At 56.1% G+C, this 12,861-nt stretch overlaps 1 protein-coding gene across 8 annotated transcripts in view; it reads left to right on the forward strand.

Annotated features, from left to right (window-relative positions):
• The window catches only part of CADM1 (cell adhesion molecule 1), a 159,896-nt gene that overhangs the window by 108,310 nt on the left and 38,725 nt on the right, over window positions 1-12,861 (forward strand). For all 8 annotated transcript variants that reach the window (XM_087778345.1, XM_087778348.1, XM_087778349.1 and 5 more), the window contains exons 4-5: window positions 1,838-1,975; window positions 3,829-3,984. In XM_087778345.1, coding sequence (XP_087634471.1) covers window positions 1,838-1,975; window positions 3,829-3,984 — 294 coding nt within the window. The remainder of the gene's footprint in view (window positions 1-1,837; window positions 1,976-3,828; window positions 3,985-12,861) is intronic.

Below are 12,861 nucleotides of genomic sequence, written 5' to 3' on the forward strand. Positions count from 1 at the left end.
TTCAAGCGGGAGACAAAATGCGGGTTTTGGGGGGTTTTTTAAACATGAATCGTGCTTCAGACTTCAGGGGAAAGTCTGTTTTCTTGCCTCGTGCTTTTTGAGAAGGGTTTGCAGCACGGCCAGCGCGTGCCCGCCTTGCCCCGACGTCCGTAAAGCAGCGGGTGTTTTCACCTTCATCGCGTACGCCGGCCAAAGCGTAGTTCGCGGAGCAGGCAGCGAAGAGGGGTGTTTATTGTTCGAAGACTAAGGAGGGGGCTGTTTATCTTAGCTAGCGTTTGTACGGAGGGGTCGGGTACCCTGGCACCAGGGATGACGCCTCGCTCCTCTCCGCCGTAGTATTGACTCCCGAATTAGGCGAAAAAACGAGCCGGGGCGGGGGAGCGCTCCTCGGCGTCGGTGTGCGGCTGGGAAGGCGTTCCCCACCAAAGGTCTCGTGGTCGTCGCTCAGGCTTCGATGCAGCTGAGGTGCCCCCAAAGAGCCGTTTTGCTGCTCTGCCTCCGAGGCTGCTGGCTTCGGAGAGCGCCGCGGCGTTGCGAGGCGTCCTTCGTTGTAGGCAGGGTTCGGAGAGCTTCGCGCTCGCTCCTTCCCGCTTTAGCAGCCTGCCCCCCCCCCCGCTCTCCCGTGCGCTTTAATGCCTTCTGTGACACGATATGTAGATTTATTCATGCTTAATTGGAACATGTGAAAATCTCAAACCTGTAGCCCGTTCTGTTCTCTTCAGAGAGAAGCCGCAAGTGACTAATTAGTCCATTTGATCATCTGGATGGTATTTATACATATTTGTTCTTCATTAGCTCAAAAACGCCTTCGTCACATTTGAACTATGCGGGTGCTTAATCATATTGATCAGAGCAAAGTTGAGTTTCCTTTGGAAGTTCTGGGGTTTTTCTGAAACTGCGGCTCTGTGCTGCACAAACTCTTGATGTTCTTTTTTTTCGGGTTGTTGCCGTACTAGCTACCGGTGCCTTCGTGGGGGAGAGACCTCTTGCGTCTGTGTCGTAGCCTGGCCGTCGCGTCTCTGGGTTGCGCTGCAGTGGTGGTTACCCCCCTGAAGTTCGAGCCTGCCTCTGAACGTTACTGGGTTGTTTTTCACCGCGTATCGCCTCCTAGCTCGCGTTTTATGAGAAGACGGGTCTCTGGGGAGAAGGGCAAATTACCGTCCTAAAGGAGCTGCCACGCGATGCAGGTGCCTGTCGCTGGCCACGGAGCGGGCTCTCTCCGCCCTGGGGTGGTTTGGCGTTCGGCTGGGGGACGCGGTGTTTCAGAGGTGACGGCGTTCCGCTCTGGCCGCCGGCTCGGAGGCTTTTTGGGCGTCTTAAGTGGGCTTGGTGTTTGCCGGGCTGCCTCCCCTCCTTACGGCGGAGGCTTGAGGCTGAAGAGCAGGAGAGCCGAACTGCCTTGCGAGGCAGGGGCGCAGTAAGCAACGCGCTTCCAACGCCAGCTCTCGCGTGTCCTCTCCTCGTCGGAAGAAGTCGAGAAACGGGCATGGAGTCGAGCTGTGTTTTTAACTAGCGACAAACGCAACCGAATAGCGCAGGAGACTAAAGCTCTCCCCTGGAGCGGTGCCTGCCCGGGGGAGAGAACGCAAAGTTACAAATTTGATAAGTAATAATTTGCAAAACTACGATGCTTATTAGGTGGGGAGTGAAAGCGCTTACTCTGATTGCTGTGAAACCGCCTATCAAAGGGTTTGATCGATCGAAAGATCAAATAAATGCTGGTGGCGGGTTTCCTCTAGCAGATTTTACGAGTTTTCCTGAAGGTTTTGTCTTGCGGTAGCGATCGAAAAAATGGTTTTTTCATCAAGCACGTGTTGTGTTGTTTTTTTCATTGCAGTCCCGCCGCGCAACTTGGTAATTGATATCCAGAAAGAAATCGCCGTTGAGGGCGAAGAGATTGAGCTGAACTGCACCGCCATGGCCAGCAGACCAGCCACCACCATCAGGTGGTTCAAAGGAAACAAGGAGCTAACCGGTAAATGCGTCCTCCCAGCCCCTTGCTTTTTTCGGGTAGCTGACGTGATTGATGTAATGCTGGGTGTTTGTTCTCTGGTGCCGGTTTGAGGGGGAAAACAAAGGTTAAAAGGAAGGAAAAAAAAAAAAAAAAAAAAAGTAGAGCAAGCTGCTTTCAACGCCAGCTCCAGAACAAAGGAGTATGTGGGCAGACTGATGATTCTCTAACACAGAAGGGCTGAACTCCATTTTGTCCTCTGCCTGCCTGCCGGACTCGACTACGGGGTTCCGGAGTCGTTCTGTAGCTGCCGGCGACCTTGAGGAGCCCCAAAGCCGTGCGCCAAATTTATTTCGGCGGTGGCTTGCGTAGCTTTCTGCCCTGGTTTCGGTACGAGCAGGATCATCTGCGCTTTGGGCTGTAAAGCTTTTCAATTCACCGTCACGTCCAGCTCTCGTGTTTATAGAGCGTTTTCTCCGCGTTCAGTTGCATATTCATACAAGATGGGTTTCTCCTGCTCCCTGAGGTCTGGTTGCTCCTGGCGTTTGCACATTCAAGTCGCTGACGCTGATTGCATGTGACGGGCTGTTAGTTCAAGGCTGCATGCAGACGCGAGCTTGGTTGACACCACCTCAGCGCTTTACCCGGTCTGCGACACTGAAGGGCTCTCTGCAGAAGCCCAGACTCCCTCCTTCAAATCTGCACCCCTGCAAGGGCAGGACAAAATCCTCTCTCTAAGTCCGACACCTACGAGCAGCCGGGCAGGACACGTGCAGAGACTGTGCCGGTAAAGGCGGAGCGCAGGCCTGCTGCCGCGCCAGGCGGTGCCCCGCTGGTTCCCGGCGCCGGTGGCACGGAGGCGGCGTGCGGATCTTCCACCCGTCCCCTTCTGGTCTCCTTCCCCGTTGCGGCGGGCAGCAGCGCGGCGGTATCTGACCCCTCGTGCTTGACGTGTCCGGCTTCTTGGTTGGGCTTTCTTGTGCTGGCAGTTGAATCCCAGCTTTCCTTCCCCTTTGAAGGCTGCTGAGCTGAGGAGCAGCGTCTTGCAGTACCAGCTCACCCTGCTGATTCTTCGGATCTTTTTTTTTTTTTTTAAAGCAGAAGCAGGGAAGCTGAAACGCTTGGTCGCGGCTGTGAATAGCAGGCAAGCGCGGCTTTGCTGATCAGAAAGCCTTTCCTCTAAATATCAAGGGGTGTCGCTTCTGCGTCTGTCCTCGGTTTGGCTTTAATATGTTATACAGAAATATCTTGTGTTTGAAAGACCTCTGCTACAAAAGTTACTCTTAACGTTTCGGCTGTCAGTTCTTAAATGAAAAGCCACAGATAAGAGTATTGGAAAAGGAGGCGGAGGTGCGTTGTCAGCAAGCGCTTGCTGAGTCCCTGGAAAAACCCTTTGTCCCTGCCTCGTCTTTTCTTCCGCCTTGCTCCCGTGCCGCGCGTTACGGCGTCCTTCGGGCAGCCGGCCCTGAACCGTGCCGCGCTCCGGCCGCCCCTGCTGTCCTCTCCCTCAAACGGAGCACCGCCAAAGTGCTTCGGCCTGTCGATGCTACTTTTAATTAAGTTCATCTGTTTAATCGCTTTTCTAGCTCATTGTTGATTCAAGAGTGGGAGGGGATTTGTGGCTCATCGATTGAAGAGTTTGGGGATTTGGGGCGGTGTAAGGGGATTGTTAATCATCGCGGTAACGTCGCGTGGACTGGAACCGCGGCAGCCCCACGGAGAGGTGACTTCACGGATGCGCGGCCCCCTCCCCGGGCCTCGGCGGCTGCGGAGGGGGGGACGGGTACCCGAAGGGCACGGGCGGGCGGGAGGCGGCCGGGGGCGGCGGTGCTCCCTCTCGTGATCACTCTCTGCTCTCTCCGGCCTCTCCCCGGCAGGCAAGTCGGAGGTGGAGCAGTGGTCCGACATGTACACGGTGACCAGTCAGCTGGTGCTGAAGGTGGGACGGGAGGACGATGGGGTCCCCGTCATCTGCTTGGTGGATCACCCCGCTGTCAAAGACTTGCAGACGCAGCGTTACCTGGAAGTCATGTGTGAGTAGCAGAACTTTTCATTCTCTTAACGTGTGAAATGGCTCATTTAAGAGTTCGGGACCTATTCGCTACGTGATAAAAGTACGGCGTAGCTGGGGTTGATATCCCGTTACGTAAAAATTGAAATCCGAACGTTGGGTACCACTTCATGAGTTGAGCCACGGCTTTTCCCAGCCCTTTGGCGACACAGTAAATACGTACTTCTCTTCTTCTGAGGAATAACTTCCTGTACCTAGAATTTGTACCATCGAAGGTTCCTGGCTGGGCTTTATAATTGTCAGAACAGATTCAATCTGAGTATTTTTCTTTGAGCATCCTACTTATCCCTTTGAAAAGTGCTTCTCTGCTACCGCTTCTCGGCAAAGCCGCTGCCACCGCTGCGAGTTCACTGGCAAAAACTTGGTACTGAGCAAAAGAACCTCAGCGTCGTGACCGCAGAGCACCAACTGGTTTTGGAACGCAGAGGAACGTGAATCACGTGGCGTCTGTAGTAACGCCGCGGATTAAGGCCAACCTGTTTTCTATAATGCTCCTGCCGCGTTCGGTGTTAAGAGCGCATCTCGCTTCACGTAGGAACTGCTCTGCTGTATGTGACGTGAGCAGGTACCCGAAAGTAGCGGTGGTCCCAAACGCGGCCGTGCCCGAGTTTCAGCCGGCGGAGATGACGGAGCCGCTGCGTTCGCGCGCCGCCACCCAGAAAATGGCTCCCCGAAGCAAAGTCAGGCAGTCCCCCCCCGGCAAGGCCGGGGTGCCGCAGAAAACCGGGGCGCTGGGGTGATTCAAAGGGCTTGTTTTTGTAGGTGCACTTCAACTGTAACGTTACATCGACAGGGGAAGTTTTGTATTAATTTATTTCATCTGCTTCATTATGTAGCTTCATTACGAACGTCTTGGTTACAATTCTCATATCTCTGGAACTAGCGGGAAGTAATGTTCCTGTAATGAGGAAAACAGAAATGATCAGATACTACCTAAATTGGCAGATACTAGATTCCTTGCGACTGCGCTAATGTGTAATTCATTTATGCAAACTTAATGTCCATTAACATTTCTTGTAGAGCTTCATTAGCTTTAATAATACATTAGCACCTTTGTGAGGCTTGATCAAATACTTAAAGGGGAAAAAAAAAAAAATCCCATCTCCCCTGTTACGCGGAGGTACTGAAGTCTCGCCGGCGTTCTTCCCCTTGGTTGAAAGGGCATCGGACTACCTTCAGGCTTCCTTTCGGGAACCCCTCCGAAACCCCGGTCCTCTGCTGGGACAGGAGAGGGCCCCCGTTTCCGCCAAAAGCGTCACAACGTTTTCTCCGTTCTCCCCCAAGTAAATCCCTCCTTGACCACCTTCCTTTGCAGGGCTCCCCAAGCGGCGAAGGCGAAGCAGGCGGAAACTGCGGTTATTTGGGTGCCCGGCGGGACGCGGGCGGTCTTCGGCTAGCGCGCCCGAGTTGCTGCCCTCCGCGCTGACTTTTAGCGTCCCTTTGGGTTGTCCGGGAGCTGTTTGTTGGAGTGGGGCTGTCGCGGAGCCTCCTCGGAAAGGAACGGGGAGGTGTGGGAAAAGGGCTTTCGGACCGGTTTGGTTTCCCGGTCTGGGCTGAATCAAACTCTGAGCTTGTTACAAGCAATTACGGTAATACAGGGGGTCTTGACCCACGTTAGTCCAGTCGGTTCCTTCAGCGGGCAGCAGCAGATGGCTTGAGAGAAGGGTACCCGCAGAAGAACACGTCGTGCGTCATAACCTTGCGGCTCCCAGCAGTTAGCGGCCCCGGGACTTCATGTGCTGGAGCCCGTCCAGACATTTGCAGTTAATACCTGCTGTCAGACCTGAACTGAGGGGGTAGAAAAGGCAGTTAGAGAGCGAACGTTTCCCCTTGAGCTTTTCCTGCTTCCAGCTGACGGCTTGTTGGCCGACGGGAGAGCGCGAGCAGGAGGAAGAGCCTCTTGTCTTCACGGAGCGGCGGCTCGATCGGAGCTCCTGCCGACACGGCCGTGGCCTCCTGGGGAGCTTCGGCTCCTACAGTCAGACCTAACGATGCTTTCTCGATTGCTTTTAGGTGCGGGATTTGCAGCCAGAGCAAAGGACTCCTCCCGACGGCTGCGTGTGCGCTTGCACTGACCGTGTCGTTGCCTTGCAGGGACGCCAGCTGCCGAGCCTCCGGCCCAGTGGCAGTCAGCGCTGGCTGCTGGTCCCCCGCCCGTGGTCATTGCCGCTCTCCTCGCGGCCGCGGGGGCGTCGCTCCAGAGCAGCTGGCGGTGTTGCTTGCTCGGGTCTCTGCTCTTACGTTCTCTCCCCACGAGCCCTGCCCGTTCCCACCGAGGGCACAGCGGATCCGCCTCTCTGGAACATCAGCAGGGCACGGGAAAATGTTTTTCTCAGCAGACGTTGTATTTCTCCGCGCTTAATGTATCCAACTCGAGCATGAAATGCGATGGGGAAGGACAGGAGGATGATGGATGGAGCTTTCTCAGATAATGAGGTATTTTTTGTCTGAGTAAATTCCAGAGTATGGAGAGGTTTTTTCATAAGATGCACCTCAAAAGTTGGGGTTTGTTTTGTTTTGTTTAAAGAAAAAAACGGGTGGAAAGCTGCATAGCTCGGAACGCAGGGAAGGGAGAGGTGGGACGCTTGTCGTCGCAGGAGACGGCTCAAAATGCAGCCTGCGAAAGGGAACGGCCCCTGAGCCGCGCGCGCTTCGCGCCCTTGGGAGGCGGGCGGTCTTGAAAGGAAACCAGGCCTCGTCCGAGGTTGCTCTCCCGCGCGGTCCGGCCGCGTTTCCAAGAAGAACGTGCCGTGCCGCCGCTGCTCCTCGCGGGCTGCTCGGGGGCTGCGGCGGTGCCTTTTGCAACCTTCCTCGGGAGCGCCGGGGCGCAGGTTCGGGGCGGCCGATGGCAGAGAGGAGGAGAGAGGCGTTTCTTCCCCCAGGGTTGGTTCCTTCTCCCTTCAGAATGCTTACCTTTTCTCTTTCCGAGGCGATTTTCGTAAAGTTGGGCGTGTCAGATGTCGCTGGGTAAACGAGGACCCTAAGTGTCAATGACAATCTGGAGCGTTTGTGCTTCGGTTTAGTCGGAGGTGTTGCCCGAAGCGTGCGTTCATTTCGTTGAAATGGTCTTCTCTGCCAAAAAAAGAAAGAAAGGTGCAGAAATCTAAGTCTGCAAAGTGACCTGCTTCACGCTGTTTTAGAAAGAATTCATTTGAACGTTGTCTTCTGTGTTGTAGTTGCGAGAAAATGGCAGACGTGGGGGCTTGGGTGGTGTAAGTCTCCCCGTAACTTCAGGAAGGTATTTCTAGGTGGCCGGCGGCCGCCTCAGCCCAGCCTGGGTCGCTGCAGCTTTCCTGAGCCGGGAGGAAGGAGGCAGGCGATGCCCTCGCGGGGGGACAGGCGGAGCGGTTTCAGACCCCTCCCGGGGTGAAAGCGGGCTTCGTCGTAACGTTGAACCTTGCGGCACCGGCGTCCCCCGTGCACCTGCGGCACCCAGCCCTCTCTCCCCTCAGCCGAGGTGTAATAAGGCGATCGTTCGCTCTGCTGCAGCCGATTTGTCTTGCCGCTGCCCGCGTCTCTCCCTGGTTACTTCCGAGCACCTTCGCGGGTGCGGGGGCTGCCACGTCCCCGATTGCCGGGGAGGGCCGGGTCTCTCGCTCCTCCTCTCGTGCACGGGGGGCTTCTGCTACGGCAAAAGAATAGGCCCGCTGCGTCGGCTGACCAGCCGTCGTAGCGCATGCTGATCGCTTGTTACTGTACCCTAAGCTAAACTTGAAAAATAAATAGCCAGTTCACAGCACAGGTGCTGAGGGGAAAGACCGTTTTGCCGTGGTCAGCAAAACCGCGAGTAAGACGGATCCGCGCCGAGCATTAACGTGTCCTGCTCGTGGAGTAAGCTATTTGTTGCGTGTATAACGGGGCACAGCCTGGCCCTTTGCGGAGTTTGGAGATAAAGGCGTCCGCGGGGATGTAGGGTGCGTTATTAAAAAGAAATCTCGGCAAACAGGCGCTCCGTAATACGTACGAAACCCTCCTGGTAACGCTTCTCGAACGCAAACAGAGCTTGAGAAACGGTGCCGCGTACTCGCCGGAACGATAACGCTTTCGTGCTTGATGAATAGCCGCGGCAGCGAGCGCACGGCCCGCGCAACGGGCGGCCGCGGTCCGCGCCGTGGCGTTGGCTCGGAAGCGTCCCCCGATTCCGGCTGGGGCTGCTTGCCTGTCGGGACTCGGCTCCCTCGACGAGGGGTGGAAGACCAGCGCGCCGAGTGGAATTTGAGAAAGGAAATGAAGCGACAAAATGCATTAAAATATCATTAAGGAATTGAATGGAAGCAGGTATTCTCGGAGACAGTCGAGTTCAGCCTTCGTGGTACTTTTCCGTATCTCATTACGTGACACTGGAAGCGGAAGCGTCGCAAGTTTCGATCGGGCGTTTTCTCTGGGTTTTGTGGTTTGGCTTTTTTTTTTCCCCCCCCTTTTTGGAATTTCTAAGTAATTGCACATTCATTTTTATCATATCTACACGCCTGCTTTTAAAATAGGCACCGATGGAATCTGTTTCGGCCTCTGCTGTTACGATGGGAGAATTTTTTGCGCCCGATTATGTTAAGGATCGGCCGTGTACGCATACGCTGCCACATCTCCAGTAATCCTCCTATTTCTACCGAGTACAAATATTAATTGCGTAGTAGGCAGCCAAGTGATTAACATCAACGTAATTTATCATCTGGAGATTTCTAGAAACGAATAAATGGGTTGTTTTGTTCAGCGAGGTGTTGACCCCTTCAGAAACTTTGATGTGTAAAGCATTTTTTCTTCTCTTAGTAAATATGAAAAGCACCGCAATCAGCCGAGTGTTCGGTTATTTGATTTTCTGGGGCATTGGCCGCTCCTGTTTGTGACATTTCCCAGTTGGGTGCTTGTTTGCCAGCTCGTTAACAAGGTTTTCGCCGAGGGATGCTGTCGGGAGCGGGGAGCGCGCAGCGTGGCCTGGGCCCTGCCTTTTGCAGGCGCTGAGCAGCAGCGCGCCCGTAAGCGGTCAAAGGGAAGCGCTTGCACCCAGCACGCCCGCCCGGCGCCGCCTCGCCTTTTCCTCCTGCAAGCAAAGCGCTGCAATTGCTTCAGTCGAGGGCGAATTTTGCCAAGTGGTGTTTGGGGCCAAGGGGCTCTTCCAGAGAGGGTGTGAACTGCCGGCCAGAGGCTTGTTCGTGGCTTTAAACCTGGGATCGAGTTGTTTCGCAGGTTTCTGGATTCTGGCTGAAAATCAGCGATGCGGACTCTTGTCCCCGCGAAGGCGGGGAGGAGGTAGGGGACCGGCGGGTCTGGGCCGCCTCTGACGCAGACTCCGCTTCCCGATAAGCAAACCCGCCTGATTTCGGGATAGAGGTGGCAGTTGTGGTTACACCTGGGGGTAAACGTTAACTTCGCTGACTTCTTTCAATATTGGAAAACTTGAAGAGCTTCTGCTCTTCGCCTAGCGTGCCGACGTGGCAAGGTGCGGAAAGCGCCAGAAAGTCGGGTTTTCGAGCAGTTAGCGCGGGCCACAGAGCAAAGCGGAGATGAGGAGCCGGATAACGCAGCGCCTGTCTGAAGAAAGACGTGTAGAGTACTATCTGGGGGATTTTGAAGCTGGAATTACCTCAAGCGGGCAGGAACTCTGCTTGCTCTGCAGGATCCTTCGCCTGGGGGTGCCGTCCGTCGTCGTTTTTGCCAAGAGGTGCCCATCAGGAACTAATACGGTAGCCGTAAAATGGATTTTAAAACTTGGATTCGGTACCTAATTTTCAGCTGAATCATTGAAAGAATCCATATTCCAGTTCTCTCTGTTGGCAAACAGTCCGGCGCCGCAGAAGATGCCGAGCCGCGCGCTGCGGCGGCCCTCTCCCAGACCCGCCGCAGGAGCGCGCCTTTGCTCGCGTCTGCCGTGAAGAAACCGGCCGTCTGCGGTCACGTGCAATTTGCTCAACGTACGCGTTTAGCTGTACTTTGGAGGAGAGGGAGAGAGATCCCGTGCTGAAGATGCGCCGAGGTCCCGGACAGCCCCTCTCGCTGCGCGTCCGCTCTGTCGAGCGCCTGTAAGCAACCGAACCGTCGGGGAGAACCTCGGCGTTGTCGGACGGCGCCCGTCCCGCTCTGCGGCGGAGCTCTGTGAGCCCCAGCCTGCTTTCAGAGCATCTTCCTCATTCGTCTTTTCGTACGCTTTCCCCCCGAAGCAGCGCGGGGGAAGGAGGCTTTCGGCTGCCTTCCGACCGCCGCTGGGAGCACGTCGGCCGGGAAGGGTTGACTGGTCTGTTGCTGGTGGTGGTCGGCGAGGGCTAGGCGTCACCGGGGCTTCGGAAAAGAAGTAGCGTTTCCCAAAATGTTTTTACTGTGTTATTAGCGACTGTTTCGGTGCAGGTTTTGTGGTGAGAGCGGACGGGTTGCTGCATCGCAGGAGCCGTGTCGCTTGCGCGGGGAGTGCTGGGGGGACCAGGGCTGCTGCGGTGTGACGATTCGACTCCGGTGTGGTTGGCATGGCCCCGAAGACGACGTCCGTCGAATGCAATGCAGGTTTTCTGTAGCAGCTTCTAGTAGCTCTTCTGCACGCTGCAATTGCTGGGTACGACCACAGAGTTAAATTTTTTGCACGTTGTTTCCTCGTTATGCGCATTCCGATTGTATTTCAGGGGAGAGGCGCGAGGGCGAGAACACAGCCACCTTTCACGTGCCGCCTTGCCTTTCCCGAGAACACCAGCCTTTTGTTTAAGTACGCGGTCGTGCTCCCAGATAAATGTCACGCTTACCGTGTGGTAGCATCCTCGCTGGCTGCTGAATTTGGCCACGGGGCGGGTGGCTGGAGACACCCGTGCCGGTGCCGCCGCCGGAGCCCTTGCTGCGCACCTGCAGGAGCTCCGGCTTGCGCCAGCCCTTTGGGGAGAGGCGCTCGGGGAGGCCGGGAGCTTGCCCTCGGCTTGGGTCTGGGTGCAGCCCCGCCGAGGAGCGGCGGGGGGAAGGGGGTGTGCGGCGGAGGGTCCCGAGGCCGACCTGGCCGGAGCGTCGCGGTACCCCGGGCGCACGAGGAGGTCAGGCTTGCCAAATCCATCCGCTGACGGGCTTTGAGATGGTGGGCTTGCCGGCCTTCGAGGTCGTAGGTTGGCCCGATGAAAGGACGTATGGGTAGAAATGACGGGCTTGGGCTTTTGTGAGGCACCAGACGCGGCGTAGCGTGCTATCTCGGCTGATGAATGAGACCTAAGCATTATCGATGGAGCGCACATTTAAATGGATTAAGAAATCGCTAACTGGCAGATCTCAAAGGACGGTCGTTAGGGAGCAATCAGCAAATGATGGTATTCTTAGAGTGAATGCACTGGCCTGGGTGCTTGGCCCGATGCTGTTCAGTGCTCCCACGAAGCACTTGAAGTTCTTAAAAAGTCACTCTTAATAATCTTTGCTGACGGCGCCAAAACTGGGCGAGCAGCTAACGGGAGGAAGAAGAGGGACAAATGCAGAATAACTTGGGGGATTCGGTAACTTCCAAACCACGGAGCTTTGAAACTGTTGAAGATGTTTCACGCCAGCGGGCGCAGCCTGGGCCGGCCAGGGAAACCCGGAGGGGAGATGTGCTCTCCCGCGTTGTCGGCCGGGCTCCGCCTGCGGCTTCGGCACCGCGCGTCGGCGGGAGGAGCCTTCAGCATCTCCGGGGCGAGGAGCGTTTTGCGGCGCGGGGTCGGGCCGGCACGCAGCGGAGCCGGCCGGCGGGGCGGGGAGCGGGGCGCGCTCTCCCCTCCGGGAAGGCCGCCGTTCCCGCGCTTGCCGGCACGCAGCGCGCCTGTCGTGAAAGAAATCTCGTCGCACGCAGAGCGGGTCTGGAATAAGTTTTTCCAATTGGTTGCTGCTACAGCGCAACCTTTAGACTACTGGTATTTAACCTTGTGTCTCGCTCTTAGCTTTTGAATGAATTTAGCTTAATAAAGGTGCCTTATTAAATTACTAGGCTGGTTTTTTAAGCTGCTGGAAGCAGGCATGCTAGGAAATAGCTTGGGGTTGTTAGATCTAATTGGCTGCCGGTGGAGTACGCGGTGGCTTAGATGCATAGATGCGTGTGTTTATTTTTATGCCGTAACCCAGCGGTGTGATGTTACGAAGTTCCAAGTCGAGGATTTCGGGCTGCTGGAATGCACTTGGTGGTCAAAACCCTGCTGCTGCTTGCCTCGGGCCCAGGATCGCCACCCGAGACAGTCGTTGCCCCAGACTATACAGCCACAGATGTGGCGGCCGGCACGTGGCCTTCTTAATAAAGCGGTTAATAGGCGGCGAGCGGCTAGTCCGGGCATGGAAAACCGCCGCAGCTTTACCAGCGCGGGCTGCTAAATGTCACAGCCCCGCGCAGGAGCTGAGCTCGGGATCCCGTGGTGCTCGGCATTTTGGAAAGCTTTCCTAACAGAGTCCGTGATCGGAAGGCAAGAGGTGCTGGCTTTGTCTGAGGCCGGGCGCTTAGCAGTAGCAGTGGAACTGAAGGTCACCTGAAGGCATGTCCTTAGGAGGAGGCGAAGACGACGCCCCCACCCCCACCAAACTCCTGGTTGGAGCAAGTGAGATTTTTCTCGTATACCGTGAGCCTGATGAAAGCGTCGGTTCTCCTGAGCGCCCAGCCGTCCTTCGGAAGCCTTCGGACTTGCGAAGCGTTTTCACGAGCGCCCGCTGTAACTGCTGGCGTGCCGGCGCGTCCTGCTTAGGAGAGGCGTTCGCTCCGGTAACTCCGTTGGGAATGCTCTCGGCTTCGCGAGTGCGCGCACGTCCGCGAAGGAAGGCCCGGATTTCTGTTGCGGGTGACATCTCCGCGGTGTCCAGATCGAAATGGTACGGGTTCGCTTTGCCGCTTTCATTTGTCCGGCGAGGGCTGTGGGGCTGGAAA

The sequence above is a fragment of the Nipponia nippon genome, unplaced genomic scaffold (assembly GCF_047370975.1).
Source record: "Nipponia nippon isolate SJK-2023a ecotype South Korea unplaced genomic scaffold, ASM4737097v1 scaffold_43, whole genome shotgun sequence".
In the NCBI taxonomy this organism is placed as follows: Eukaryota; Metazoa; Chordata; class Aves; order Pelecaniformes; family Threskiornithidae; genus Nipponia; species Nipponia nippon.